We start from the raw sequence: 27095 nt of genomic DNA on the forward strand, positions 1-27095 counted from the left end.
CATCCCAAAACAAAAGACAAGTGGTACTCAAGTTTTTGCTCCATTAAGAGCCCAGAGTTAAGGCTATCTAGCATACTAATTCTAGTAGAAAAGAAGCGATTTTAGTATCCACTCTGATGGCCAGCACCTACTAACTGGTGGTGGACCTAGAAAACTTTTGCCTGGAGCTAATCACCCAGCTTCTTCCAAAGACATCTAAGAGCCATCTGTTCCAACTCCCTTCCCATCACGTGACCAAACACATTACGCATTTAGTCATGTCCTATTGTACAAGAACATGCACTTGCCACATGAAGGATACGCTACAAGACTCCAGGAAATTTGTCCACAGGAAACAGGCTGGAATTGCTGTGGTGCAACTCACCCAAGGTAAGTTAAGCTCCCCTAGACCAAAGCATTTAAGGTACCCAGAGAATGCCAATTGCATGGTCTCTCTGCTGCACAGATTTATTTTTAGTATTTGCAATTTCTTCTGCATAGGCCAGAACCAACCAAACCCAGCACTCCTATATTGCTGAATTTGCTCATTCAGGTTTGCTAAACTCTTGCTTTTAATACATGACATATCTAAAGAGTTTACATAGAGCATTATATAACTTATGTGTGCGTATACATAAATATATTAAAAGGGTAAAAATCAAGGCTACTATTCTGATCACACTTTGACTCATTTTTCCCCCTATTTCTTTCTATACAGCATTGAAGATTGGGTCCCTAAATGGCAAAACTTCATGTTTAAAGCATAATTCTCCTCGCATTTCCAGACACAAGTCATCATGTCAAATGTCAAGTATAAGTTTGTTAGTGACTTTAAAGTGCAAATGCAAAAAATTTTCACAAAACACCTCCAGTTTCAGGTATACAGAAAAAGAGTTACAAAAGTTTCTGTCAAAATTAATAAAGTAAGCCTACTCTTAAGAAATTCATGCATCTTCTCTTTAGGCTTTCAATGTTGCCAGGTACCTTTCCCAAGGAAATAAGAGTAATCTGATATTCTCATGTTTTAAAGTATTACCTTCATATAGTGTATGTTAAACTCTCCAGATGTAGAAATCCACGATTATATGTGAAACTATTTATTATGTATATCCAGGTCACAGCAAGGAACAAGTGGAAAGTGCTTTTTAGCAATACTCATACGTATAGTAATACACTTCCTAATCTAAATTCAATGGCTAAAACCTTTAATCTACTTGCTTTACACTCCACATGCTTATAAACTAAGACCAAATAATGAAAAGAAAGCTATATTCTTGTACATAACTTGAAGCCATTTCAGTGTAATGATTAATGAAAATTTAGTAGAAGGCCAACATTTTTTGTTAGAAGTGTGAAGTGAAGCTCAGCAGATCAGTTTACAGTATTTTGCAATCAGAGTGATGTTTAACTTTGCTTACAAACTGAGAGCCCATCTGGAACAGTGACCTCATCTGAAAAGGGAAAGTGTCACTGCTCTTCTCTTCATCAAACTTTCCACTGAGATATTCCAAGGGGCTGGTTGTTTATAACACTGAAACATATAGTCTACTCAATTCCTTTGCCGTTGAGTCACTCACACTATTTTTTTTTTTTAGACGTAGACTGAATTTGCAATTAATCAATATATCATTTTTATACCTCTCACAGTTTGGAAATATAATTCCAAATGTGGACTGTGAGGCTGAAGGGAGAGCACTTCAACCATTTGACAGACCTCTGAAAGAAAAGGTGCCCCAGATACAAGTCTGCAACACTCACTGAAAGACTGGGTGACAATGCCTGCCATTTAGGATTACATTTTGCATCTCTCTAGATAGCCACAACAGTATAAAGAAACTCTTTATCACTCATCACTAAAAACAAACAAATGTATCCACAAAACAGACAAAGTACTAATGTTTAGTTTTGCATGCCAGGCTTAAGTATCGTTACCGCAGTTACCACACCTGGAAGCTACTGAACGCAGATATGGGTGGGAAAATTGTTTTTCTTCTACAATACTCAAAGTTCAAAATATTCCTTCTCCATCTGAAGCTGAAACCCAAAACTGCTGAAGTGTTCAGGAGAAGCAGCTCAAGAAAATCCAAGTCTCCCCAGGAGAAATCACTTGACGTCTGGGAGACACAGATTTAATCCCTGCTCTTCCTTTAACCACAGATACTTGTCCTACTCGTGGGACTGAAAGGGAGCCCCTCCTGCGTCCATGTCATCATTTATCAATACCAATGGGAGCTTGGAGACAGACTTAGTATCTTCTCAATTCCAAGAAGTACAGAGGAGACTCCAAATTCAGCTCAAAATGCAACAGTAAGGTCAATGAACTCTCTAACTGATACTGATGTCTCCACTATTCTTCCTGAAACTTTTGAAAGCTTTCAATGCAAACTTTCATTGAAATGTGCACATTTCCACTAAAAGTTGAGATAAATCACATTTTTTAAAAAGTTCAGGAAAAATCCTAGCTAGTTCTATTACTAACATTTTTGAGGGAGGAAAAAAAAACAACCCAAAAAAAGAAACCCCAAAGTCCACAATTACTGGCGCAAAAAAGATTACAGAATATAAGCTTTTTATAAATAAAACCTCAGAGAAGTGAATGGGATAAATTCCTGTATTTCCCCACTTTCTGTTACTGCTTGAATATATTTCATATTGTTATTTTACATTTTCTGTCATAACAAATTCTGTAACAGCTGGATGAAATCTCCTCTCCAAACAAGTCAAACCCACAAATGAACTTTTTCTTAAAGAAAAAAAGAACCAACTGTAAGCACTCTAATATATTCCTTGTAGACAAAGGCTAAAAAAAAGAAGGTTTAAAGGGATGTATGCGCAGAGAAAATACTCAGACAACACGCAGCTAAACTTTCCTTCTCTTTATTCTACTTTATTTTCCTCTCTTTCTATTCTGTTTCAGCCCACGATAAGGAAAGCTGTGCACTCCTGCCTGCCACTATTGTTGAATTGTAACAACTCTTTGCTGACTGCACAATTTTTGGTCCTCTCCAACACCTATCCAACTTTCACAAGTGCAGGAGACGGCTTCTCCATGTCAAGAAGAAGCAAGAAAGCAAATGCTTCAACTGTACGTTATCACATGAATGAGAAGAGTAGACAGGTTTGCTGCATGGCTACGCCTGACATTAAAAAAAAAAATGTTATTTTCTTACATTTATGTTGTCAGAAAAGAGTCTCATTTACTGAGAACCGCATTGTGATTTATCACCACTTTTTACTGAGCCAAAGAGGGGAAAAAAAAGAGGTAAGGAGAAAACTGACCCAATCGCATTATATACTCAAAAGTATTCTGCTGAAAACAAACCAGACCTTCAATGTTTAAATTAACTCTCTCTTTTTTTCTCTCTTTTTTTTTTTTTTTTTTAAATTCTATCACTAGGGACTGAACAGTATTAATAGAAGCCTGTTTTGCTGCTTCGGATAAATAGACTTTTTGTGTGAAATGTGCAAGTGAGGAGACCAAATTAATTCTAAATCTACTGGAAATTAACAGAGAGATACTAAAATGGAAATAGATACTTAATGGAAGAAGAGAGAAAGCAAGTGTTTGAGGCAGATGGAACGAAACTATCAGTCAATAATGCAGACAGAGGCAGAAGAAAATTAATTATAAGACTGAATATATCAATCTCTGTAAATCAAGCCATTAAACAGGTTTGAAGAATCACTCTTTTTAAATTATTCCCATTGCAGTATTAGTGAGAAATAAATGAAGTTATTATGTTGGAAGCCAGCTGAAGGGTTGAAAGCAAATAATTTTTTATAGTATCTATCTCTCCCATGAACATCCTGTGCTTTTGAGCTAGATTTTTGAGGAAAAGTAAAACACAGCTGTTCCAGAGAAGTGGTCATGTTCACAAGGGCAGCCAAGCAGACCAGGAGTGCAAAAAAAGCAGCAGATGAACTGAACCTTCTTCAGTCAAATTGAAAGAGCCATCAAATTAAGTCTACAGTGTTCACATGAAAGATCCTGCTGCTAACACTCCTACCTTCTGGATGATTCAGGATTTTGGCACGAAATCATTCTACATACATTATACTTCACATTTTCTCTGTGTGCTGTGTATCTCTTTAGGACAGAATCTTTATTGAAGAAGCCTTTTAAAGCAGGAGCAACATGGGTCAAGTTATATCTAGACAATGGATAACACATCACAGTGTATCCAGTGGTATACATCACACGTATGATTATCTCCCTGCCTCACATAACAGAATTTGAAATGATTTTGTGCAAATATAGATTTAAATTACTATTTTTTATCCACAGATCAAGCAAAGACCATATATCATATTAAAAACTGTCATTTAAACTGGCAGGTTTAAAGATCTTTGGGTGAGATTAGTAACAGTATAGAAATAGTTTATCTAAAGATTCTGCCTTATGGTGTCTATACAACAACAAAGCGGAAAAAGCAATTCCAGAAATTCCACCTCAGTTATGCGTAATATACATTACTTCAAAAAGTTTGCAAACATAGTACATTAGCTTTAGAGACTATTGGAAATAAAGAAAGAATGATTCATAAACATCTGAACAGCTGCTTACACTACACTGGACATCTGCAGCGTTTCCTAGAAAGGCTACAGGAGAGGCTTGGACCTCAGCCAAATACCAGTTTCCCAGTGGCTTCAGCATAACAAAACCCCATTCAAACAAATTTCCAAGAACACCCTGGAGACTCAGGACTAGACCTTCATTTTTCAGTTGATGCCATGAACGGCCTATGCTATGGTCTTAACCTCTAAATATAAAAGAAAAGGGCCTTTTGAAATTAATTTCTCTGCTCTGACAACTCATGGAAGATTTGGGAGAAAAAAACATGGATGAATTATGTGAGAATGAAGCCTGCTCAAGGACCACAGCGAGGTCTTGGTGGGATCCTGGTCTGTAAAACTCCATAATCTGACTGATGGACATAATGGGAGAGCCATGAGCAAGTGTTAGTAGCCAGCGCTGGAGCCACTGAGGAGATCCCTTGACAGGCAAGTCTAACGTGGGATACATACACCAGGGTTCAGATTTAGGCCTGGTAAGTGCCACGTTTAAAAGCTAAAGAGTTGGATTCCCTAATAGGAATGGAAGGAAAAAAGAGAAAAAGCAAGACCAAGGATAATGTCAGTTGCCTTTACAAGTCCTGAAAGCAGAAACCTCCACTAGAGTACTTCTAAAGGATATTCCTGTCTCTTCGAACCATGGGAAGAAATATAATTCTTTCATCTATATGTCCAGGTCAAGCTGTAACCATATCTTTACTTAAATGTAATGTCATTTAAAAAAAAAGGGAGGAGAGACCAGAACAAAAGTACAATTGTTAAATGCATAACCAGTGCAAGTGGTACTTCTATTCTGTGAGATCGCTGTGATAATTTAGCATGAAAAGGTTTTGAATAAAAAAATAAAACTAAATACATTTTTAGAAGATACACTGCAATTAGAATTTCTATGTACATTTGCACCTGTTTCTACCTTCTTTTTTTTTTAAAATTACTACTACATATAATTTTGTGCACAAACTTTATAAAAAGTTTGTTGTATTGGACCATCAATTTTATTTCAATAGCATTTTTTAAAAAAAAAATATTTAAACTTTACAGTTTATGCTTAGCATGTTTTAACATATACCCATGTTTGAGATAACTATACTGTAAAACTAATCTGACACCTCTTATTTCTTTGTAGTCTACTATTGGCTACGCCTCCTTTAGAAGACAAGATGACACAATACCAAAGTAGTCCAAAGCAGAGATGTTTTCACAAGGATCAACAGCTTTTTATATTAGAGAAAAACCATAAAATACTCAACAGTTCATATCTTATATCTAGACCTTTTTCTACCACAAAAGCTCCCACTTTTGTATCTTAAGATGTAAAGTTGTTAGTGTTTAAGATGCAAAATAATACACATAAAAGATGAAAAAATGTTGGCGTATGCATCATATAACAGATTTAGAAATTAGAATTTACATTCCCATGTTCCGGGCTTCTGCTTGACTCAGATTTTCTTCAGGTCCAACAATTTTTATACTTCTGATAATGTTCTTGGCTTTTTCCCAGAATTTCTTGATGTGCTTTTCATGGTAAACCTCCTGTAATCATGTTAACATTATTTATAGTGAATGAAAAGTACAACTTGCTGTGAAATCATAAACATAGTGTCCAAGAACACATTGTATTCTACCCTAAACAAACAGTATTTGAAGATGTTCCAATATATCTGTCATTAAAATGAAGCTCTTCTGTCCAAAATTTTAGCAAAAGAATCCAACACATCAGCAATATAAAACAAAGCTCCAGACCAATGATGCAAGATTCTCAGCCTTGATAGTTTTTCAGGATATTTATTTTACGATCTTCAAATCCCATCCTACAACCCCAGTCTTTACTTCTTTAAAATGTAGTCACAGGTACTGTTTCTATAATTTCTAATTACCCACCCTCTAATTTAAGAGATCTCAGCTGCATGCAATGCTTCCAACCCCATGCCCTCATTTATAGCTTTTGCATATTATGGCTGACACAAGAATAATTAAAATATTGGGTAGGGTTTTCCCCTCTCTATGATAAAAAAAAAAGCTATTCAGTCTTTTATATTCACCTCAAATACCATACGACTTCTGGCTGAAGCAAAGAAACTTAGCATAGCCTACAATTCCTATGTGCACATCACATTTATAGCTTTAACATCCACTTACAAAAACAGACTGAAGACTTTAAAGATAAGCTTTACTTCTATTACTCAGGCCTTTCGTGCTACGATATCAACAGTAATGCACGCCAAGTGAAAAAAGGCAGAATTATATTTTCCTCCATTTTCTCTTCCAGACCAGTTTTTTCCAAAAGACTTACACATGTCCGTCACCTTACTCATGAAAATAGCAATACAGAAGTCACTGGTCAAGCATCAGCAACACTAGATTGTTAGGTAAAAGCATTAAAAAATATTTTAAAAAGCAACTTATCTGTACTGCCATTCAAAATATACCTGGACACACCAGTCTTTCCCTTGGCACGCAGCAGGAGCACCAAGAAAAATATAAATGCACTGGGGTATCAATGAGATGAAAAGCAAATCCAATGTTAACTCCTGGATAATAGTTATCCAGTAATAGCTATCGTTGTAGGTCCCTTCCAACTGGAACTTTTCTGTTCTTATTCTACTCTATTTTTATGTCCATCAGTACTTCAGCCAGAAGCACACACTTTAAAATAGAATCTTTTGCATTACTGAAAGAAAGAATCTAAGCACTTTCTTTAAAGAGAGACTTCAGTGAGCACTGTCACAATTTCACTTAATTTGTATATTTTTTCCATTTCTGCACACTAAATTCTGAAAGATTATTTCTTCCTATGCAGTTTAACTATGTATATATATTAAACCCATATACTCCCTCACACACTTTCATTCGTACCATAATTTCCAGAATTGAAGCTTTGCACAGTAGCAACATTGTACTTACATTATTGTGAATGAAGATACTGAGTGCCTCCTTTGGGTAGTCCAGAGTCAACAGTCTGTCTAAAAATTTAGGTAGGAAAGGAGTGGGTTGTTCAATGAAAACACCAATTTTTACTCTTGGATATTCCTAAAAAAAATGATATTTTGACACAACCAATAAGACTTGCCTCCTTTCTAAGATTAGTTATATTAAAAAGCAACTAATGTCATGTTGTAGTAACTTAGGCCACACAGCTTTCAAACTATCAAACCCAAATAGCTCAGAAGTGCTATGCCCCCTGTTTATTGTCACTGACTTCACTAAATAAGGAAAGATAATGGATTTAATATTGCTAGAAAACTCTTTGAATTCCAACAACAGAAACTGGAAGTAGAAAATAATGTATTATGTTTTTTAAAATTCTTACATTAAAAAAAAATTAAAACATCAAAAAAGTATTTAAGGAAATACACCTAGAACTGCACGACAAATTCATTTTTTTTAAAGGACCGTACATATATATGTTACATTTACAGGAAAACATAGGGAAGACCAGTTTTTTCAATAGTAGTTAAAGAATAAATACCACAAAGTATTTTACTCGTGTACTTTAAGCCAAAGACGGCAACACCCTTCCATACACTCACATGTACTATTTCCCCCTGACCATTGTAAGCAGGCTCTGCATTACTTCCCTACTCACTGATTTTATCAAGACCTTTAGTGAACTAACTAGAGCTTCTCCCCCTGCATCCAAGGTTACTGAAGTTTTATCCATCTTATTTTAATGTAAATTCACATCTTTTGAGCAGTGGTATTAATTCTTGGCTTGTACGTGCTTGATATAGAGATCGTGACCACTAAAACAAAACCTAGACAGTACTTTTGTGTATTCCTAAAATATATTATTACATTATGCGAGACAGAAATTTAACCTTCAAAGGCCTCGACTCTTACACAAAGAAATGCACTGATTAAACAAAAATTTTTTCCACCTCTAAAACACACAGTTAGTACAAACGTCTAACCCACTACAAGGCTCAGAGAGAAACCTTATATGAGTATAGAAGGCTGCAAGTTGGCTTTCCTTAAGCAAGCCAACACCCACTTGAAAAATGTCTGGATAAACCATCAGCGCATGTCAGTATTTCACAGTGTCACTGTCTACATCGGAAATCCAGAAACATACTGGCAAGTGCACCAGATCGGAAATATTAGGCACTAATCTTTACTCTGACTACCTTCTATTCACAACTTCATCTGCAAACCTCATACGTACTCATGCAGACATCCTAATAACTTCACAGCAGCTATGAAGACAAGTACACCGATGTGTCTTGAAAAAAGCAACTGTGATATTCTCTGGCAACCACTCCATTGAGGCTGGTGTCATGGTAACTGGTACCGCTGATTGCGAGTGATAAGGAAAACAGTCTGTTCCATCGGGCTTGCTACGCTGAACACGTATGCATGCTACCAATAAGAGAACTGCTGCAATAATTTATTTTGCATATTTCTCTAATTCTAAGGCATTTTCCCCTTATTCTCCAGGACAAAGAGAAGCAGGTTCAGGCTGGACCTGCAAAGGTTATAGGGACAATAAGGAATTACTAACACTCCTTCAATACTCCAGAGTGTGAACCACTTGGCTCCAATGTCTACAATGTCTACGCTAAAATCTCAGGAGTGTGACCAAAGCAAAACAGTGCTTAAAAAAGTTAAGAATAAAAATTCCTGCAAACTGCATCTCCTTAAAGCAGGGAGTTCATCAATCTAGAGCCTGGTTCACTACACTATAAAAAGTTGTCTCTGCATAATCTGAATCTAGGTCAGAATGAACAATTGCAATACCCAGCATTTTGAGTATATCAAGTCTGAAGTTTTGGTGCTTCCCAGTTAAGCCTCAGCAAAACCACTTTGGGAATACCTAGTCTGTACCAGGATGTTACGTTTTCTCTGAGAGATTTTCTCTGACCTTTTCACTAAGGTCGTATGTTTGCCTTTTAAAGTTTACTTTTTCACAACCATTAGGTGAGTGTATGGCAAGTTTTGAAAGAAATACAGGACAATGCTCTGTGCAGTCTTACTGAGACAAAAATCCAGGAACCCTTGCCACAAGAGGTGCCAGTGAAGCAAGAGGATGAGTGAAGTCATCCTTTCCAACCGCACCAGAAAGTCTCCATACCAGTAACAAACTTTAGAATTTAAGAAGTAGCTCTAGGGTGAGCTTTGTTGTCCAATTTAATTTAGGTTTTAGAAAAAAATAACTTAAGAAAAGTGGCAAAAATTTCCACTCATTGAGCCAATGTGCATTCTTCAACTTATTTACCATTACCCTGCTTTGACCTGGGCAGGTAGCTACTTTGGGGGTGGCATGGGCTGCTGCTGTTAGCAGAGAAGAAAGCAGTTACTGAGTGTTTCCACACCTCAGCAGTGGTCAGAGCAAGGGAGATCTTGCTCCTATGAACAGGACAAAGACAGAACAAAAGACTGCATTTGTGGCTCTCGGCTCCTTCACAGGTAACCCCAAAGCTCAGCTTTTCACAGGCCATGCTCCCAGCACCTCCTCACACTGACCCTGGGAGTACCTTAGGCTCTTCTGTTTATCCATCACAGAACAACCTGCACAGTCCACGGCAATGCTTCCACCCACCTCTGCCTTGCATACACCTACCCCTAACCTTCACAGAAGGAAAAGTATCTTTGTGCCATGATAGAAGGCAGCAAGCCTTATGAAGTTCAACAAGGCCAAGTGCAAGACCCTACACTTGGGTGGGGACAATCCTCATTATCAATACAGGCTGGGGGATGATGTGATAGAGAGTAGCTCTGCGGAAAAGGACTTGGGGGTACTCGTGGATGAAAAGCTGGACATGAGCCAACAATGTGTGCTTGCAGCCCAGAAGGCCAATCACATCCTGGACTGTATCAAAAGAACTGTGGCAAGCAGATCCAGAGAGGTGATTCTCCGCCTCTACTCTGCTCTCGTGAGACCCCACCTGGAGTACTGTATCCAGCTCTGGAACCCTCAGCACAAGAAGGACACGGACCTGTTGGAGCGGGTCCAGAGGAGGGCCATGAAGATGATCTGAGGGCTGGAGCACCTCTCCTATGAAGGCCAAGTGCCGGGTCCTGCATTTCGGTCACAACAACCCCAAGCAATGCTGCAGGCTTGGGGAAGAGTGGCTGGAAAGCTGCCCGGCAGAAAAGGACCTGGGGGTGCTGGTGGATGGCCAGCTTAACATGAGCCAGCAGTGTGCCCAGGTGGCCAAGAAGGCCAATAGCATTCTGGCTTGTATCAGGAATAGCGTGGCCAGCAGGAGCAGGGAAGTGATGGTGCCTCTGTACTCGGCACTGGTGAGGCCTCACCTCGAGTACTGTGTTCAGTTCTGGGCCCCTCTGTACAAGAGGGACATTGAAGTGCTGGAGCGTGTCCAGAGGAGAGCTGCCAGGCTGGTGAGGGGTCTGGAGACCAGGTCATATGAGGAGTGACCGAGGGAGCTGGGCATGTTTAGCTTGGAGAAGAAGAGGCTGAGGGGAGACCTCATTGCCCTCTACAGCTACCTGAAAGGAGGTTGGAGAGAGGTGGGTGTTGGCCTCTTCTCCCGAGTGAATAATGACCGGACCAGAGGAAATGGTCTGAAGTTGCGGCAGGGGAGGTTTAGGTTAGATATTAGGAAGAATTACTTTACTGAAAGAGCGGTCAGGCACTGGAACAGCCTGCCCAGGGAGGTGGCTGAGTCACCATCCCTAGAGGTGTTTAAGAAACGTGTAGATGTGGCACTTCAGGGCATGCTCTAGTGGCAGAGATTGCAGGTTGTTTGGTTGGACTCGATGATCTTAAGGGTCCTTTCCAACCATGAAGATTCTGTGAGATAAAGACAAGCTGAGAGAGTTGGGGTTGTTCAGCCTGGAGAAGAGAAGGCTCTGAGGAGACCTTATAGCGGCCTTCCAGTACCTGAAGGGGGCCTACAGGAAAGCTGGGGAGGGGCTGTTTGCAAGGGCATGTAGTGATAGGATGAGGGGCAATGGTTTTAAACTAGAGTAGGGTAGGTTTAGATTAGACATTAGGAAGAAGTTCTTTACAATGAGGGTGGTGAGACACTGGAACAGGTTGCCCAGAGAGGTGGTGGAGGCCCCATCCCTGGGAACATTCAAGGCCAGGCTTGATGAGGCTCTGAGCAACCTGATCTAGTTGAAGATGTCCCTGCTTACTGCAGGGGGGTTGGACTAGATGACCTTTGGAGGTCCCTTCCAACACAACACATTCTGTGATTCTATGATTATTTTAGCTCCTTGTTCTACACTGGGGCTTACCTGTTTTGTACTGCTAAAGTCAAGGTCTTTATGTAAGCCCATCCCAAAACGTTGAAACCACAACACCTAAGCATATTAAGCCAAGGACCCATTCATGCCAGAATTCATCTAAAGGAACTCAAAGCCCAAAACAAAGTTGGTATCAACAAATCTGATTCTCTACCTGCTTATGAGAAGAACAAGCAAAACCCTCAGAAGGTATGAGTGCACCAATGCAGAAAGTTAAATAAAACAATATGAGAAGAATGATTAGAGGTCCAGAGTTTGTATTGCTCTTTTCACTGAAGATTTCTTGTGAAGTAGTAACCAGCCAGGCCAGAACAGAAAGTGTGTTCAGAAAATGAAATACTGCTTTTCCTCAGAAATGCCTGAAGTAAACATTCCACTGAGGCCAAGGAAAAGTCTTGTTATTTCTGCTGGCAGAGTGAGTGAGGTATGAAGTCCAAACAATGAATTACAGTAAGGAAGACACATTCCAAGTAGATGTACATAAACTATAGGAAGCTATCCAGTAAATCACTGCAAGTTACTCCCCATTACTGGCTTTAAGATTTAACTGTTCTCCAACCATGTTTGCCAACACCATTAGGGAAAACTTAGACCAACTTCTTTTCCTCAGGTAAACTTTATGTTGAGAGTGCAAACACTATTTCAGTAGAACACCATTCAAAGCAAAATTAAAATAAGATACAAGAAGAATCTGACGTTTATTACAATTCCAGCAATAGCTTTTTAAATTTATATTCCAGTCCATAAGCTGCTTGTCAGGCAGAAACTCTTTCACTTTTTTTCATTACAAAGATAACAAGACACTACTTCTTTCATGGTATCTTCAACATGACCCTCTAAGACCTGTTCTCATTCAAATCTTCAATACAGAACAGAAATGAAACAGCTGCTGGAAATAGCCTGTTAAGAATAATCAGAATGTTCCTTTAAGTACAATTCTTACATTTCCACATGGTAGATCTTAGTATTTACCCTGCCTAAAGTTTACATATTCATAAAGGCACTAAAGATGTCATGCTTGGAACCAAAGTGCCAAAATAAGTTCCCAAATATTTCATATACACACATGTGTACATGTATGTTTGTCCTGTGAGAATTCTGAAGACTGAACTGATATTTGATCTCAGCTACCTTAGATTTATTCTACAGATACACATTTGCATATACAATGCAGATATCTGTATCACCCTTTACAAGGTGAAGCAGTTTCGACTATTTCTCTATACTGCTCAGAAAATAGTAACTGTAACCATGTTGCGGTTAATTGTTAACCTCTATTTGTAACAGAAATTGTTAAACTGATGCATATTCAAGCCCTTTGTAGGTCTGCAGTTAAAAATCTGAAATGTCTAAAGAGTTTTTCTACCTCCCAAAAATTCTAATTATTCACTTGAATCTTGCATGATTCAAAAATGATTCATTTACCCTCCGCAAACAGAGGAAGGGATCTGGAAGGCTTCTGGGGCTGGGATCATCTTCAGTAATATTGGGGGAGCCTTTATTAAAATGCATGAGTAAAAACATTTTTAAAAGTACTGATATTTCCAGTAAACTAAAATTCCATCTTTACAGTTTCATATAACAGGAAAAAAAAAAAGTCCTAAGGTTCCTACAGAACACAATACTGCATACTGAATCTGCTTTGCCTCAGAAATCACTATGCACCTATCAAATGCATTCAAAAGGGTTTTGTTCTTGTGAAAAGTATTCTTACCGTTGCTGTTGACAGGTCTAGTAAGTCTAAATCACAAATACTGCAACCAGTTTCCCGTGTCCATGCATTGGGGATATAGTTTCCCAAATAATTCAAGTGAATCTGGTAAATAAATGAACAATTCAGATTGATGAAATGTGCATGCAAATGGTGATTTGTACCTTTTAAAGAATTCATTGAATCTCTTATACCCAAAGGCAATTGACTGTCTTTTCTTTTCTTTTTTAATTTAAGATTAAAAAAAAAAACAAAACAAAAAAATAGCTGGTAAAAGCTTTTTCTTTGTCTTTTCATTTACAAACCAGAGATGATCTTCTCCTAGCACCTACATTTTTATTGCTTCAGTCAAACCAATAATTTGTTGCAAGCATAACAACTACCAACTAAATGCTTGTATGCCTCCCAAGACACAGACTATAGATCATTCAGCTCTCAAAAGCTGCCAGGCCTGATTTCAAGCCAAAAATGATTATAGTTTAATTCTTTTCCCAAATCTGAGAATCATCAACACTTTACACAAAACACGAGTGACCATAAGAAAGGCACACAGAAAATGCAGAAGACAGGTGCTCAGATGATGTGTTTTTGACAGTCTATGCCAAGATTCAGAAGCCAGGCAGTCAGATACGTTTTAAAGCGGCATCTAGCTTCTTAACACATTTTGAATTGGCACTGAACAAAATATGTACTTTTTCTGTTAATGGTCTGCCTGGGCTGCCTTGTCCTCCTGGATTCCATGGGAAGTTTGTGCAGAACTTCAGTCTTCTCTACTGCCATTTGCATTGGTTAAGGGGTTTCTTATGCTGGGAAAAGTCTGCCTGAGGGAAGGCTGCTACTCATTCCTGCTCTACTGCCCTCATCAAAAACTGGGAAGGTAGACTATAATTTTACAGAAAACACACTCCAGCCCAATACTCAATCTTCATTTTATCATAATTTTGGGCATTTGTTTATGCATATTGAAAATCATTCTAGACAGATTACAAATAGAATTGCTTGAACTTACTTTCAGAGATGTACAAAAATGAACATTTCACAAAAAAGCCATTGCACTTGAGAAAAACAAAAATATTAAAATTACATGTAAGGATATCAGGATAACTTAGGATCCATGTCAAAGAAGCGTCTCTGACTGATGCTATTTACTAATTTGCAAATTGAAGAGATTAAATACAAAACAGAAGGTTCTTATAAACAGAAACCTTATTATTTGGAGTTAATTCTTGGAATTACTTTCATGACAGTTTATTTGCTAACTAGGGAAAATTTTTTCCAATCCCATTATCCTATTGTCCTCTTTTATTCTATGTTTATAACAGAAGAGCCTAATCACATTGACAAAGCAATATACAAAGAGTTTCCTTTGTTTTTAAAACTATATCACTACATGCAAAGTTTTGTTTAATGTAGCGTAACTTGTAGACTAGTATAAGAAGTTCCAACCTAAACTGCTTGCCCAACTGTAAAACACAGTACCTTCCTTTTCATTGGCAAAGTGCCAGGAAAGCCAGTGATGACAGATAACTTGAGGATTTAATTGAGGCAAAAATAACTGCAGCAACATGGAAGAAATTGGTCATGTATTTCACCACTGCTGAGTTATAAGCCAAACAGAGAACGGCATTATTATATCCACTAATTCCAAAGATGAAATAGAGTGCAAAACCTAAGAAGAAGCAGTGTTTGGGATATTAGTGAGTTTCAAGTTTTATTTCATTCTCCTAGGAGGCATTTTTCTGAAAATAAGGAGCTACAGTAAGGAGCCAGTAGAGGCTGGCTATGACACACCTTTATGATTCTTTGCCATGTAACAAAAAATGCAACCGCCGTATGACCAAAAACCAACCATTTCTCCCAGAGAAACCGTGCCAGGTCCTCTGGACCACTGAACCTTACACATGGACAAAAGCTGCCAAAAGAGCTGTTTCACAGGCCAGACAGTGCTCTATGAAGAACCAAAAGCTCATGACCCGTAAGTACATTGCAGGCAGTGATCAATGATGCTAAAGACGCAACAACAGAAGCCAGTCATGTGTGTGTGTAGATATACAAACACACATACATACGTGTATTTTTGCCTATATACAATATGTTTTTTTTATGTATGTGTACACAAACACACACCAAGGTCTGCAGTAGGATCCAAAGTGTTACTGTTCTGTACTGCAGCCTGTGACTCTTAGTTAGATTTTTCTCACCCTGAAAACCTCTTCTTCTGATTACTGTTTAATGACCAGATAGACATTCTTCATTAGCTTTCAAGAACAAATTAACATAAGCTTACTCACTTTTACTATCCCATGTTACAATGAATTTGGGAGCAGAATGAGTTGTTTCAGCAGCGATATCAAGTTAGTGATAACAGAATAACAATATGGAGAGAGCTATTAGAATGGGTTTTTTATCTTTGCAATTCTTATTAACATTAATTGGAAATGAGCAGTGCACTATGCCAGTTCCAGACTCTTCCACCATTGTTTTTGCCTCTATTAAAACTGCCATCTTCGCACAAAAATAATAATAAAAAAACAACCTGTCACTCACTTTAGTTGGACCATTTCCATGAACGGTGATCGGTAATGTGTCGTACACTGAATTCCTTGCTCTTACTTTTCCTTCTTCAAATTTCAAAAGGACTTCATCTAAAAATCAAAGATTGTACAGCAATAACAGCTTACAAAAAAGCACTAAAATTTCAGAGTTCTTTAAGTTCTTGCTGATACAATATAACCTACTGTTGCTATCATTGTCAATGTTACTTATTTGGAAGCTTCTGTCCATTTTTTTAACTAGTTTTTGAATTCTAAGCTCTTTATGCTAAATAAGGTTACAGCACAGTTTGCCATCAGCAGCCTTCAGTATTTGAATAAAGTCTTCTTTAAAAATAAAACTAATTTTGTGCAAATGCTATTTATAGAGAAATCACAGTTATTTCAGATATAATCTGACTATAAAAAGTTGTTCCATAATTTGAGTTTAAAGTTAAGAAAGGAAGTTTGGACAGGTGCCATTTTTCAATTTAAATTCATGACAATTAAATAAAGGAAATTCCACATTATTCCATATTCCATTTCATTACATATAGCTATTTGCTTAAGAACATCTAAAATGCAATTTTAATTACCAATCTTACTCTTGTAACTAAGTTTGTGAAAGGCAGATGGAAAAACAGTTCTTAACTTTGTATTTACTGCTAACATAATTTATTGAAAACTATTTTTTCTATTTTAAATCAAATATTTTATCAATGGGAGAAATCAATTAACATTAAACCCAAACGACTGGTAACTAATCTGGTAATCAGGTTTATTCATCCACCTATTTCTTTAAAACAAGTAAACGTTCAGGGAATCATATTCATGGTTACACAAAGAAAGTGTTAATAACAGTTAATAAAATGCACAACGTGCATATCATACACTTACCAACAGCTCCATTTAGGGTCTGGAAAATTGTACATTTGTGGTCCAAAGTAATGTTAATGCGTTCCTGAAATATAAGTAGCAAAGATGTTGAGGCATTCTAAAAGCCAATGTTTTTACCATAACGTTACAGTTATACTGCAGTGGCAGCAAGTCATCAGGCAAAACTACTCTACATCTTCATCTCTTAAATATAATTCTTAATTTTATGCTGTTAAGTTTTTCTATATTCCTGCATTGTGCAGCTGTAGAGCAATGAGTTTTATATATGCAAAAACTTTATCTAAACTTGAAGGATTAAGGTCATAACTCTCCAAAGAAACTTCAGTTTGGTTGTACAAGCTAAAGAAAATTTGTGTCTTACCTTAAAAAAAAAAACAAACCCAAGTCTTGGCCAAGCAAGAAAATCTACTGTGTTTCACAGTCTCAAATACAAAAGCCAAATCTAAGTATCATGTCAGAACAGAAAACACCACTGGTTTTAAAATGCGTCCCTAATATTGTATTATTAATCCTACTTAGATTCTTATTTAAAGTACCTTGTTTTGAAGTTTTAACATGTTGATCAAAGTATATAACCTTTAGAACACACTTAAAAACATTTATACAGATAACATACTCTGTTTTGGCCTTCCAAGATTTTGTTACATATTCTACAGCATTAGACATTACCGTACAGAAAATCAGTGCTAATATACAGTACAGTATCCCAAGCTAAGCACCACAGAGGCATCTTGAATCAGAGTGCAGCAGTGCACTGTGCAGAGGTACGCATTTTTTGTCTAGAATACAATCTGTTTAGACAGCTTCTGACTTTTTTTACTGCTGACTTTGGTGGAGAGTCATCTTTAATGTCTCTACACCCTGACATTTCAACTGCATGTATAGCATCTGACTTAACTAGCATAAAATCAATTCAAACATTAAGGACTGGAAGGTATGTCCAATGAGGAGCAACTGAGGACTTTGGGCTTATCTAGTTTGGAGCAAAGGCGGCTGAGGGGTAACCTCATTGCTCTCCATGGCTTCCTGAGGAGGGGATGTGGAGGGGGAGCTGCTGATCTCTTCTCCCTGGGATCCAGTGCCAGGATGCATGGGAATGGTTCAAAGCTGCACCAGGCGTGGTTTAGACTGGACATTAGGAAACATCTTCCTTACTGAGAGAGAGGGTGGTCAAACACTGGAACACGCTTCCTGTTCCTAGAGAGGTGGTCGATGCCCCAAGCCTATCAAGTGTTTATGAAGCATTTGGACAATGCCCTTAATAACATGCTTTAACTTTTGGTCAGCCCCACGCTGGTCAGGCAGTTGGACTAGATAATCATGAACAAGTCCATGGGACCTGATGGGATACACCCACAGGTACTGAAGGAACTGGCGGATGAGGTTGCTAAACCGCTCTCTATTATATTCCAAAAGTCATGGCAGTCTGATGAAGTCCCCACTGACTGGAAAAGGGGAAACATAATCCCCATTTGCAAAAAGGGAAAGAAGGAGGAACCAGGGAACTATAGGCCAGTCAGTTCCATGCCTGGTAAGATTATGGAGCAGATCCTCCTGGAGGCACTGCTGAGGCAGAAGAATAACAAAGAGGTGATTGGGTACAATCAACACAGCTTCACCAAGGGCAAATCATACCTGAGAAACCTGGTGGCCTTCTATGAGAAGGTCACAACATCAATAGACAAGGGGAGAGCAACTGACGTCATTTACCTGGACCTGAGCAAAGCCTTTGACACTGTCCTGCATGACATCCTGGTCTCCAAGCTGATAAAATATGGCTTTGGTGGACTGACAATTCAGTGGGTAAAGAACTGGCTTGATGGCCACACCCAAAGAGTGGCTGTCAATGGGTCCATGTCCAAGTAGAGGCCAGTGACAAGTGGAGTCCCTCAAGGATCAGTACTGGGACTGGTCTTGTTTAACATCTTCGTCAGCGACATGAACAGTGGCCTAGAGTGCACCCTCAGCAAGTTGGTCAATGACACCAAGCTGTGTGGGGCGGCTGACATGCTGGAGGGAAGGGATACCATCCAGAGGGACCTTGACAGACTGGAGAGGTGGGCCCATGCCAACCTCATGAAGTTCAACAAGACCAAGCGCAAGGTCCTCCATCTGGGCTGGGGCAACCCCAAGCACCGATATAGACTGGTCAGTGACTGGCTTAAGAGCAGCCCTGAAGAAAAGGACTTGGGGGGTGCTGGTGGACAAGAGGCTCAACACGAGCTGTCAGTGTGCACTAGCAGCCCAGAAAGCCAAGTGTATCCTGGGCTGCATCAGGAGAAGTGTGGCCAGGAGGTTGAAGGAGGTGATTCTCCCCCTCTACTCCACTCTCGTGAGATCCCACCTGAAGTACTGCGTCCAATTCTGGAGCCCCTACTACAAGAAAGATATGGACATGCTGGAACATGTCCAGAGAAGGGCCACAAGGATGATCAGAGGTCTGGAGCACCTCTCCTATGAGGACAGACTGAGAGAGTTGGGGTTGTTCAGCCTGGAGAAAAGAAGGCTCCAAGGAGACCTTATAGTGGCCTACCAGTATCTTAAGGGGGCCTACAAGAAAGCTGGTGAGGGACTTTTTAGGACGTCGGGACAGATTAGGACTAGACAGATTAAAACTAGAGATGGGATGATTCAGATTGGACATTAGGAAGAAGGTCTTCACCGTGAGGGTGGTGAGACACTGGAACAGGTTGCCCAGAGAGATGGTGGAAGCCCCATCTCTGGAAGTTTTTAAGGCCAGGCTGGATGGGGCTCTGAGCAACCTGATCTAGTGGGAGATGTCCCTGCCCATGGCAGGGTGGTTGGACCTAGATGATCTTTAAGGTCCCTTCCAACCCTAACAATTCTATGATTCTATCATTGTAGGTCCCTTCCAACTGAAATATTCCACTCTAGATACAGCTACAGAAATAGAATAAAGATGCCTGATGTTTCGGGCATAATTTAAGAGAACATAAATGTATTTCACATTTGCCTAAAACATACAAACACTCAAAAATCAACCTTAAAATTGTGTAATATCAGCTTTTAAAAGTCTTTTTGCATCAATACTTTGTTAACTTTCGTCACCCCTCTTTTTCCAGCATCAGGGCTGTACCTCTGACATATATCATGCCTTAATGCTGCTACTCAGCACAGAACTTTGCTAAGCTAGGGCACAGAGCGGTCGTCACCAAAAATTTATGATGCAGCTTTATTGAACATATCTGCACAGAAAGCTGAAGAGTGAGAGGCAGCTGCGGGCAGGATCTGAAATGGCAGCAACCCAAAATACAAAACACTGGATCAGCAAGTATTTCAGTGACACCATGGAAAAATGCCACATTCTCCAGCCGTCTAACTGCCAAATACATGGGACCTCATTGAGATGAATGTGTCCAATCATATACCTCAGAGCTATTATTTCTAACAAGGAAGCACAACCTGCCTGCATCTGCAGACAGCCTGAAATGATGTATCAAGTCATGACCCTTTGGAAGCCTGTTCATCACTCCGACAGTAGGAACCTCCAGAGAACAAACACAACCGTCAACATGGCACTCAGGAATAAAGAGACAGCATTCCTTTTATTTTTATCTCCTGATGTTTTATGAGGAACAGCATGTTATTTCAAGCAAGAAGAAATGAGAAAGCCAGTCACTACCTACCCTTGCCAATGGGTCAACATAGATTTTGGTGTAAAACAGCTGGTCATCATCATTATCCTGCAGATTCCATTGCTGCACAATACGATTTATATATGGAGCATAACCAATAAATCCTGCAATATCACACACACATAAGTTATTTCCATAAAAAGCACTACTCTGCCAATGCTGTCCACCAGTCAGGAACTTGACTCTGACTGTTGGTGCCAGCAAAGGAAAGGTATGAAATTCATACGACTTGGCTCAAAATTCAGTTTTCTTCCTGTGATATGTACCACTTCTGTTTTAAAGAGTTCAAAATTAAGGGTTATTTTTATACTAATGCTATTTTAAGGTAAAAAGTAGGAAACAGAACTGTTTAGAATGGTCCCGAGAACTCCAAAGCATAAGCTCAGACTACTACTGTTCCCAAGAGGCCCATCTGTGGAAAAAGTTTAATTTTCATCAATCACTTCTTGCTGGCAGAGAAGCCTGAATCTAATACTGCCAGAACTACAAAGAGAATTCAACTCAAAACCAGTATGCATTATGTTTAAGCCAAAACAAAAAAAGATAGGGCAGATAAGTGAGGTAAAGAAGGGAATGAAAGGAAAGGGGACGCTCCAAGATCTACACACTGCCCAGCATCATGTACCTAGGAGAAGTGACATACTGTGCTCTGTAGCAGTTACAAGATATCAGTATCAGCGTGGGTATTAATCAACTGAAAAATTATTACCAAAGCTGGCATTTAAAGGAGGACTTCAGAATTAACACATCATTGAGATTAACAGGAATAACTTGCGCTTCTCTTGGAATGAACTGCTAAAGCCATGCTCGTGGGACAGGCAGAGCTCCCAGCACATCTCCACTGTATGCAGAGATCCCCAAGAACGAGGTAGCTAAGTCAGGAAATTCTGTGACCCAGCTAAACTGTGCCTTTAAATAGCATGTACTGCTTTGACTTGGCTTGTACACTAGTTTGTTTCTGAAGTATATTCAGTGGGTGGCAATTGGGTCATCCCTGCACAGCAAGGCACAACAACATTGCAAGGCACAGTTGCTTGCTAGGCTATTTATTTACCTGCTTTTTAGAAGTTTGTGCCAACAAATACTATGTGAGTTTGAATGAAGACTATTTTTGAGCGCGGAAGAGGAGCTATTCAAGTGGGGAGGAAGAGGGGAAGAGGAGGACAGCAAATCCAGTCCTCGATTTTATATTTAGGGAATTCAGGAACAGTTCCACATACAGATACATAAAACAGGTAACAGAGGTGAGTCATGTTCAATTTCAAGAGTTTAATGTGTTCGAGAATCACACTTGCCTCCTGAGTTCAGGAATCGTTTTCCACTCCGGACAACAGGGTACTTGTCAGCTAGCCTTTTATCTGGCCAAATAAGTCCATCTGCTGCAAACACCACTTTATGATTTGTTTCCTGAAATTTTTTTAGCAATTCTTCAGGACCCCCTGCAAAGATAACATCATAGCTGAAAATAAAGAAAAGATATCCATTAGATTAGTTTAATTTTAATGCTTCTGTGTTCAAAACAGTAAGTGGCTGGACTATTCAAATTTTTAAAATCATACAGACAGCCCTCTTATTCTGAAAAATTACTCATTAAATCGTGTTTTACTATCATGTAAAAAACCTATACACTTCTAGATGAAAAACTTCAGTAAGTACTATTTATCCAATACAGTTTCCCCTTCTATTTGTACTTTTTTTTTTTTTAGCCTTACACATTCCTTTTCCTTCAGATTTTGTCTACCTGAAATTGATTTTCACATTTCATATATTTTGAGTGAAAAAAATATATTTTCCCCTTTAGAAAACTGTTTATATGTTTAAGAACAACAACAAAAAAACCTAAGCCAATGAACTAGAGTAGGACTGAAAGATGATTTGGGTGACTCACTGGGAAACTCTCGATGATCTTGTTCCAAAACACAGTGTCTGACTTTCTTTTCAAAAGTCTTATCGAGACTGTACTTAGATATTTCTCAATACAGTTTAGTTGCCCATAAACTTAAACTGTGTTGCATCCTGACAACATATAGATTTCTCCTTCAAGCTCTTTAATGTGCAGAAGACTTCAGAAGGCTCTAAACTTCACCATATCTATTTATGAAAAACGTCACCTGCCTTTATGTGTTCATCAGATTTGACTCCCCATTCCTACTGAGGACACAGACCAAAAGGTGGAGGGCTCATCTCTAAAAACAGCAGTTACCCACAGCTGAAGGTCAGCACTATCCCAAAACAGAAAGAAACATGCACGGGTTTGGCAAAGTTCATGTAAGAATATAGTATCACAAGCCTAGTGGTTTCTTGTTGAACCATATCTGAATCAATGCCTCTGAGAAAAACACACACAAAAAAAAAAAAAGAAAAACAAAACCAAAACCTCAAAATATGTATGTGATTAAATTATTCAGAGTATAAGGTTCCTTTCTTTGTACTTGACATCTACATATAAAAGCATTAATGTGCAAAACACTTCAAGGTTCATATTACGTTGCATGAAACCATGACACCTTAATATTGGAATCATGTCATACATTAGTCTCTGGCTGAAGAGGCAGAATATTTGGATTTTATGTCAGCTTCTCAGCCTCACAGCTTCCTCCTCTGAATGCAGGTATATTCTTATTCTGCACAGTTACCTTCGTAACTGAAAATCACCAGCCCTGATATAGGGCAAAGGAATGGTACAGCCACCAAAAATCAAAAGGTCTAGCCTCGACCAAGATTTTGTTCTTGCAAAGTCTTTTAGCTGGGCTAAGAAGGAGGACATCAGTACCCTCACCTGAAGCACACAGAACTTTTTGGACTGCAATGTATTACTCAGCAATAGTGCCAACAGATCAACCATTACTGACTTCTGGTACTCCTTTATTACAATTCTGGTATTATTTTAAATGTACTTTCTTCAAAGGGGATTTCATGCAATTGGCCTAAAAAAACTGAACAACAGCTGGCTTACAAATGCAAAAGAGAAGATTTCCACTGCAGAGAGAAGTTGAGCCCTGGAGAGGAAGTGTTGTGTAGTATATATAAAGTACGTGGGTTTCCAAAAACTCTGTTTTGTTTTTCTGTAACTTTGGCAGAAGAACATATGAAAAAAAAAATTGTACATTTTGGAGCTTGCCCAGTTTTGCAAAAACTGCCTGTTTCTGCCCAAACATACAGGAATACACTTCGCTCCCTTTCCATTCAACTGGAGTAGCCCAATTCAAAGCCAGAACGAGCCTGAAGAACAAGCAAGAAACAGGAGACAAGTTGAAGACAGACAAAAACAGAGATTTGTCTGAGGCTTTAACTTAATAGCTTATGGCAGGCTGTGCTTCTCCTCTTTGATCAGGTTAGTGCTGCTGCTGCAATGACTTACAGCTGCGGGAAGGAACCAAACACCCCTGGAACATTGCTTCCAAGGACTGTCATTCTGGAAAAGAAAGCCAAAGTTGAGCAACATGCTGGGCTAGCCACAGCCTCTGCTTGTGAAAGGGATATGCTACTTAATACAGCACAGTTTCTAATACAAAGCACAGTACAGAGCTGCTAAACTGCATTACCAATTATTGTAAACTTTACACACTAATGGATATTATGCAGGAGTATGAATCCAGTGTGGACCCACATTTTCCACTAATTTTCATGGCCCTCTGTTTTGTAAAGAGGTGACTTGCTGCCACCACACCTCCTCCTGGGCAGGACCTCCACTAGCCTTCTGCCCCTCACTGCTAGTCTCCCCATCAGCTGCTTTATGAGGCTCCCTGCTTTTCTCTCCAGGCTATAGGAAAACTTCTAGAGTCAAACTAAAACCTATAAATCCATCATTTGCCTTGCTTAACTGCTATGTCAGACGATGTTCAGTCTATCCAGCACTCAACCTCTATTGTCAGGGAGGATTCAGCTCAGGTCTACACCACTAAGATCATCACAAAATGGGTCCCAGGACTATCCTTGACAGTTTATACTGTTATTATGGGTGATGCACATGACTTTAAACAGAGCTTCAAAATTTGACAGGGAAGAAAAAGTGTGGATATATCCAGGAAAAAGCAGGCTGCCTTGGCAAGCTGGAAAAGCTCAGATATTCTTTTATTTATTCTTCATAAATCCTTCCGATGAAGTAGAAAGCAAGAAGAAAAATAAAAGAAGAAAAAAAAAACCCAGAAAGTTTCCACAACTCCAATCCCATTTCCTGAAGTTCACAGATGGCAGATGCTTGGGGCTGGAATCCACCCATCCCTCCTCCTTTTTTGCAGCAGTAAAGCATCCCAGCTACGCACCCAGCACTCCCAGCAACACAGGGAAACAGTGACAGTGGCTCAAGTCCTCAAGAATTGAACGTGCAATTTTTGCATCCACAACTTTTATAACAACAAGGACTTGTTACTGTTGGAGCTGCAAGTTAAGAGTTCAAAATACAAACAAGAGAGGCTTACTAGTAACCAGCAATTCAGGTCCCAGGTTTCATCTTAATTAACTGGACCTTTCAGCCACACAGCCATTTTGTCAATTACACTGTATCCCCACCAGGATCACACCTTAACCATTTTGAGATGTGTAGAAAATATAATTATCCCTTGCTTCGTGACAAATGCTTACAAAGAAAACAAAATAAAATTTAAAAATATATAAATAAATAAATAATAAAGAAACCCAAATGGTGGGGGGAAAAAAAAGCCAAACTGAGAGGCTTCAGAAGTCTTCCACGATACAAATAGATGGCTGTGAGAGTTCTGGATGAACAGTCACAGCATCAACCATTTTATCCAGTCTACGCTGGCCATTATCCAGTTCAATCTGAGATGGTCCAAAGTAAACCAGTAGTTAGCTCTCACAAAAACAAGCCTAATTTAAATAGTGTTCCATCTGCAGGCAAAGTGCTTTGCTATCTGTACCTAGACACAAGTTGTCCACAGAAGTTCAAACTATTTCCAGAATTGAGCCATATAAAAAACTGCTCAAAAAAAAAAAAAAAGGGCAAGAAGCTAAGTTTTTTTTAAGTAAATAGTTCACGCGAAATGGTTTGCCTAGTTACAGTAAGTAAACCAGACACTTCCTTCCCCCTCCCCAAGATTAATATTCCAAATGCTTCACAATGAACATAATGAAAAACACTTGAAAAAGAAAGGAAGTTCACTATATTTGTCTTTTCCAAACTTACTGCTACATTGATCAACATTTAAATAGCTAACTAGGATTCCTGGAAATGAAAAAGCTCATTAGAGTTAAAACATAATGCTAGAATCAGCAAACTCTTTTTTTCTGCTATTTGGAGTCAGTTCCACCAGCTTTAAATCAATATATACTTGGGATTATGGACCTCAAGAACCTGGGAGGCTTTAAATCCTGTGATTTTTCATGGCAAGAAAGATTGTGACATGTGCCCTTCAACACACATGGTCCTCTGTACTCTCTCATCCTTGCCAGCATACAGCCTGCCCCTCTAGAGAATAAATTACGTTGGAGAAGAATTTGAGCTATACACAAATCTAATAACAAATTTGCATATTTTACCATATAGAGAGAAAATAGTGACAAACCAGGATAACAGATTTGAAAACAAAGAAATTCAATGTAAGTAGCAAACATTTGGGAAACATATGATTCATCTGAGCATTTAGTAAAAAATAAAATAATCTCCCAAGTTAATCTTAAAAAGTTTCAGCCATTAGGCCAAGATCAGTAGGACACCACCATCAACAAACACGTAACATATTTACTTACAGATACTTTTTCCACTTACCAAATGCAAAACTGATCAACTCATTACGAAAAAAATTCAAAAACTGCATGTATACCTCCAAACTCTTTGTTATTTTTACTGTCAATTAAGTGTACAAAGAAAATATTTGGTGTAACAAGTTTCCCTCATAAAGCTTGTTCATAAATTGGTTTAGATGATTTAGACATTGGCTTTCTAGCTCCATCTTATCATAAGAGGTAAAATTGAAAAAGAAAACTGAGTAGCATCTTTAAATTTGCTACCAGTTAAATAGGCTACACCAATCCTAGACACTTAACTTATGCAAAACAACAAATGAACTTTCCACTAAATACCACTGTCAGACCACTTTCTCTCTCGTGATGATATCTGCTGTACAAATCCTGCCAAACTTCTAACTTGCAAAAGGGTCCCTAAAATTCTTCAGCTGTCAAATTTTAAAAAAATAAATAAATTTTAAAAAGCAGGTTAAAAGCTGAAAGAAAATTCTGGAGCAGGCATTCCAACATGACCGGGTAAACCCACGCACAAACGTCTCCAAGCTTGCACTCGGTACCTTCCCAAGGCTGCCTGTCTGCAATCAAGGCTTTGTGTCCCCAATTTGAGAGTTGGTCCCGTGCCTTCCTTGCAGGGATTCTTTTAGAGCTGTGACCCCACTGTGGTTAACGCTAGTGTGGAAGAGCTTGGCAGCTGTTGTCAGCTGGATTCTTAGCTGCTCTGATCATGCTCTTGTCACAGAAACAAAAGAAGTGAAGGAGGAGGGGAAAAAAGAGCAGAAGGAAGCAATGGAAAAAGTGGGATTTGAACATGTTTGAGCTCCCTTTTCTCTGTGA

At 38.8% G+C, this 27095-nt stretch overlaps 1 protein-coding gene across 4 annotated transcripts in view; it reads right to left on the reverse strand.

Annotated features, from left to right (window-relative positions):
• Positions 1–27095, reverse strand: part of PLOD2 (procollagen-lysine,2-oxoglutarate 5-dioxygenase 2) — a 74318-nt gene that overhangs the window by 12320 nt on the left and 34903 nt on the right. For all 4 annotated transcript variants that reach the window (XM_054205926.1, XM_054205927.1, XM_054205924.1 and 1 more), the window contains 7 exons: positions 21851–22014; positions 20547–20659; positions 16900–16963; positions 16019–16116; positions 13475–13576; positions 7456–7581; positions 5963–6084 (listed from right to left, as the gene is read on the reverse strand). In XM_054205926.1, coding sequence (XP_054061901.1) covers positions 5963–6084; positions 7456–7581; positions 13475–13576; positions 16019–16116; positions 16900–16963; positions 20547–20659; positions 21851–22014 — 789 coding nt within the window. The remainder of the gene's footprint in view (positions 1–5962; positions 6085–7455; positions 7582–13474; positions 13577–16018; positions 16117–16899; positions 16964–20546; positions 20660–21850; positions 22015–27095) is intronic.

The sequence above is a fragment of the Rissa tridactyla genome, chromosome 6 (genome assembly GCF_028500815.1).
Source record: "Rissa tridactyla isolate bRisTri1 chromosome 6, bRisTri1.patW.cur.20221130, whole genome shotgun sequence".
NCBI classification, from domain to species: Eukaryota; Metazoa; Chordata; class Aves; order Charadriiformes; family Laridae; genus Rissa; species Rissa tridactyla.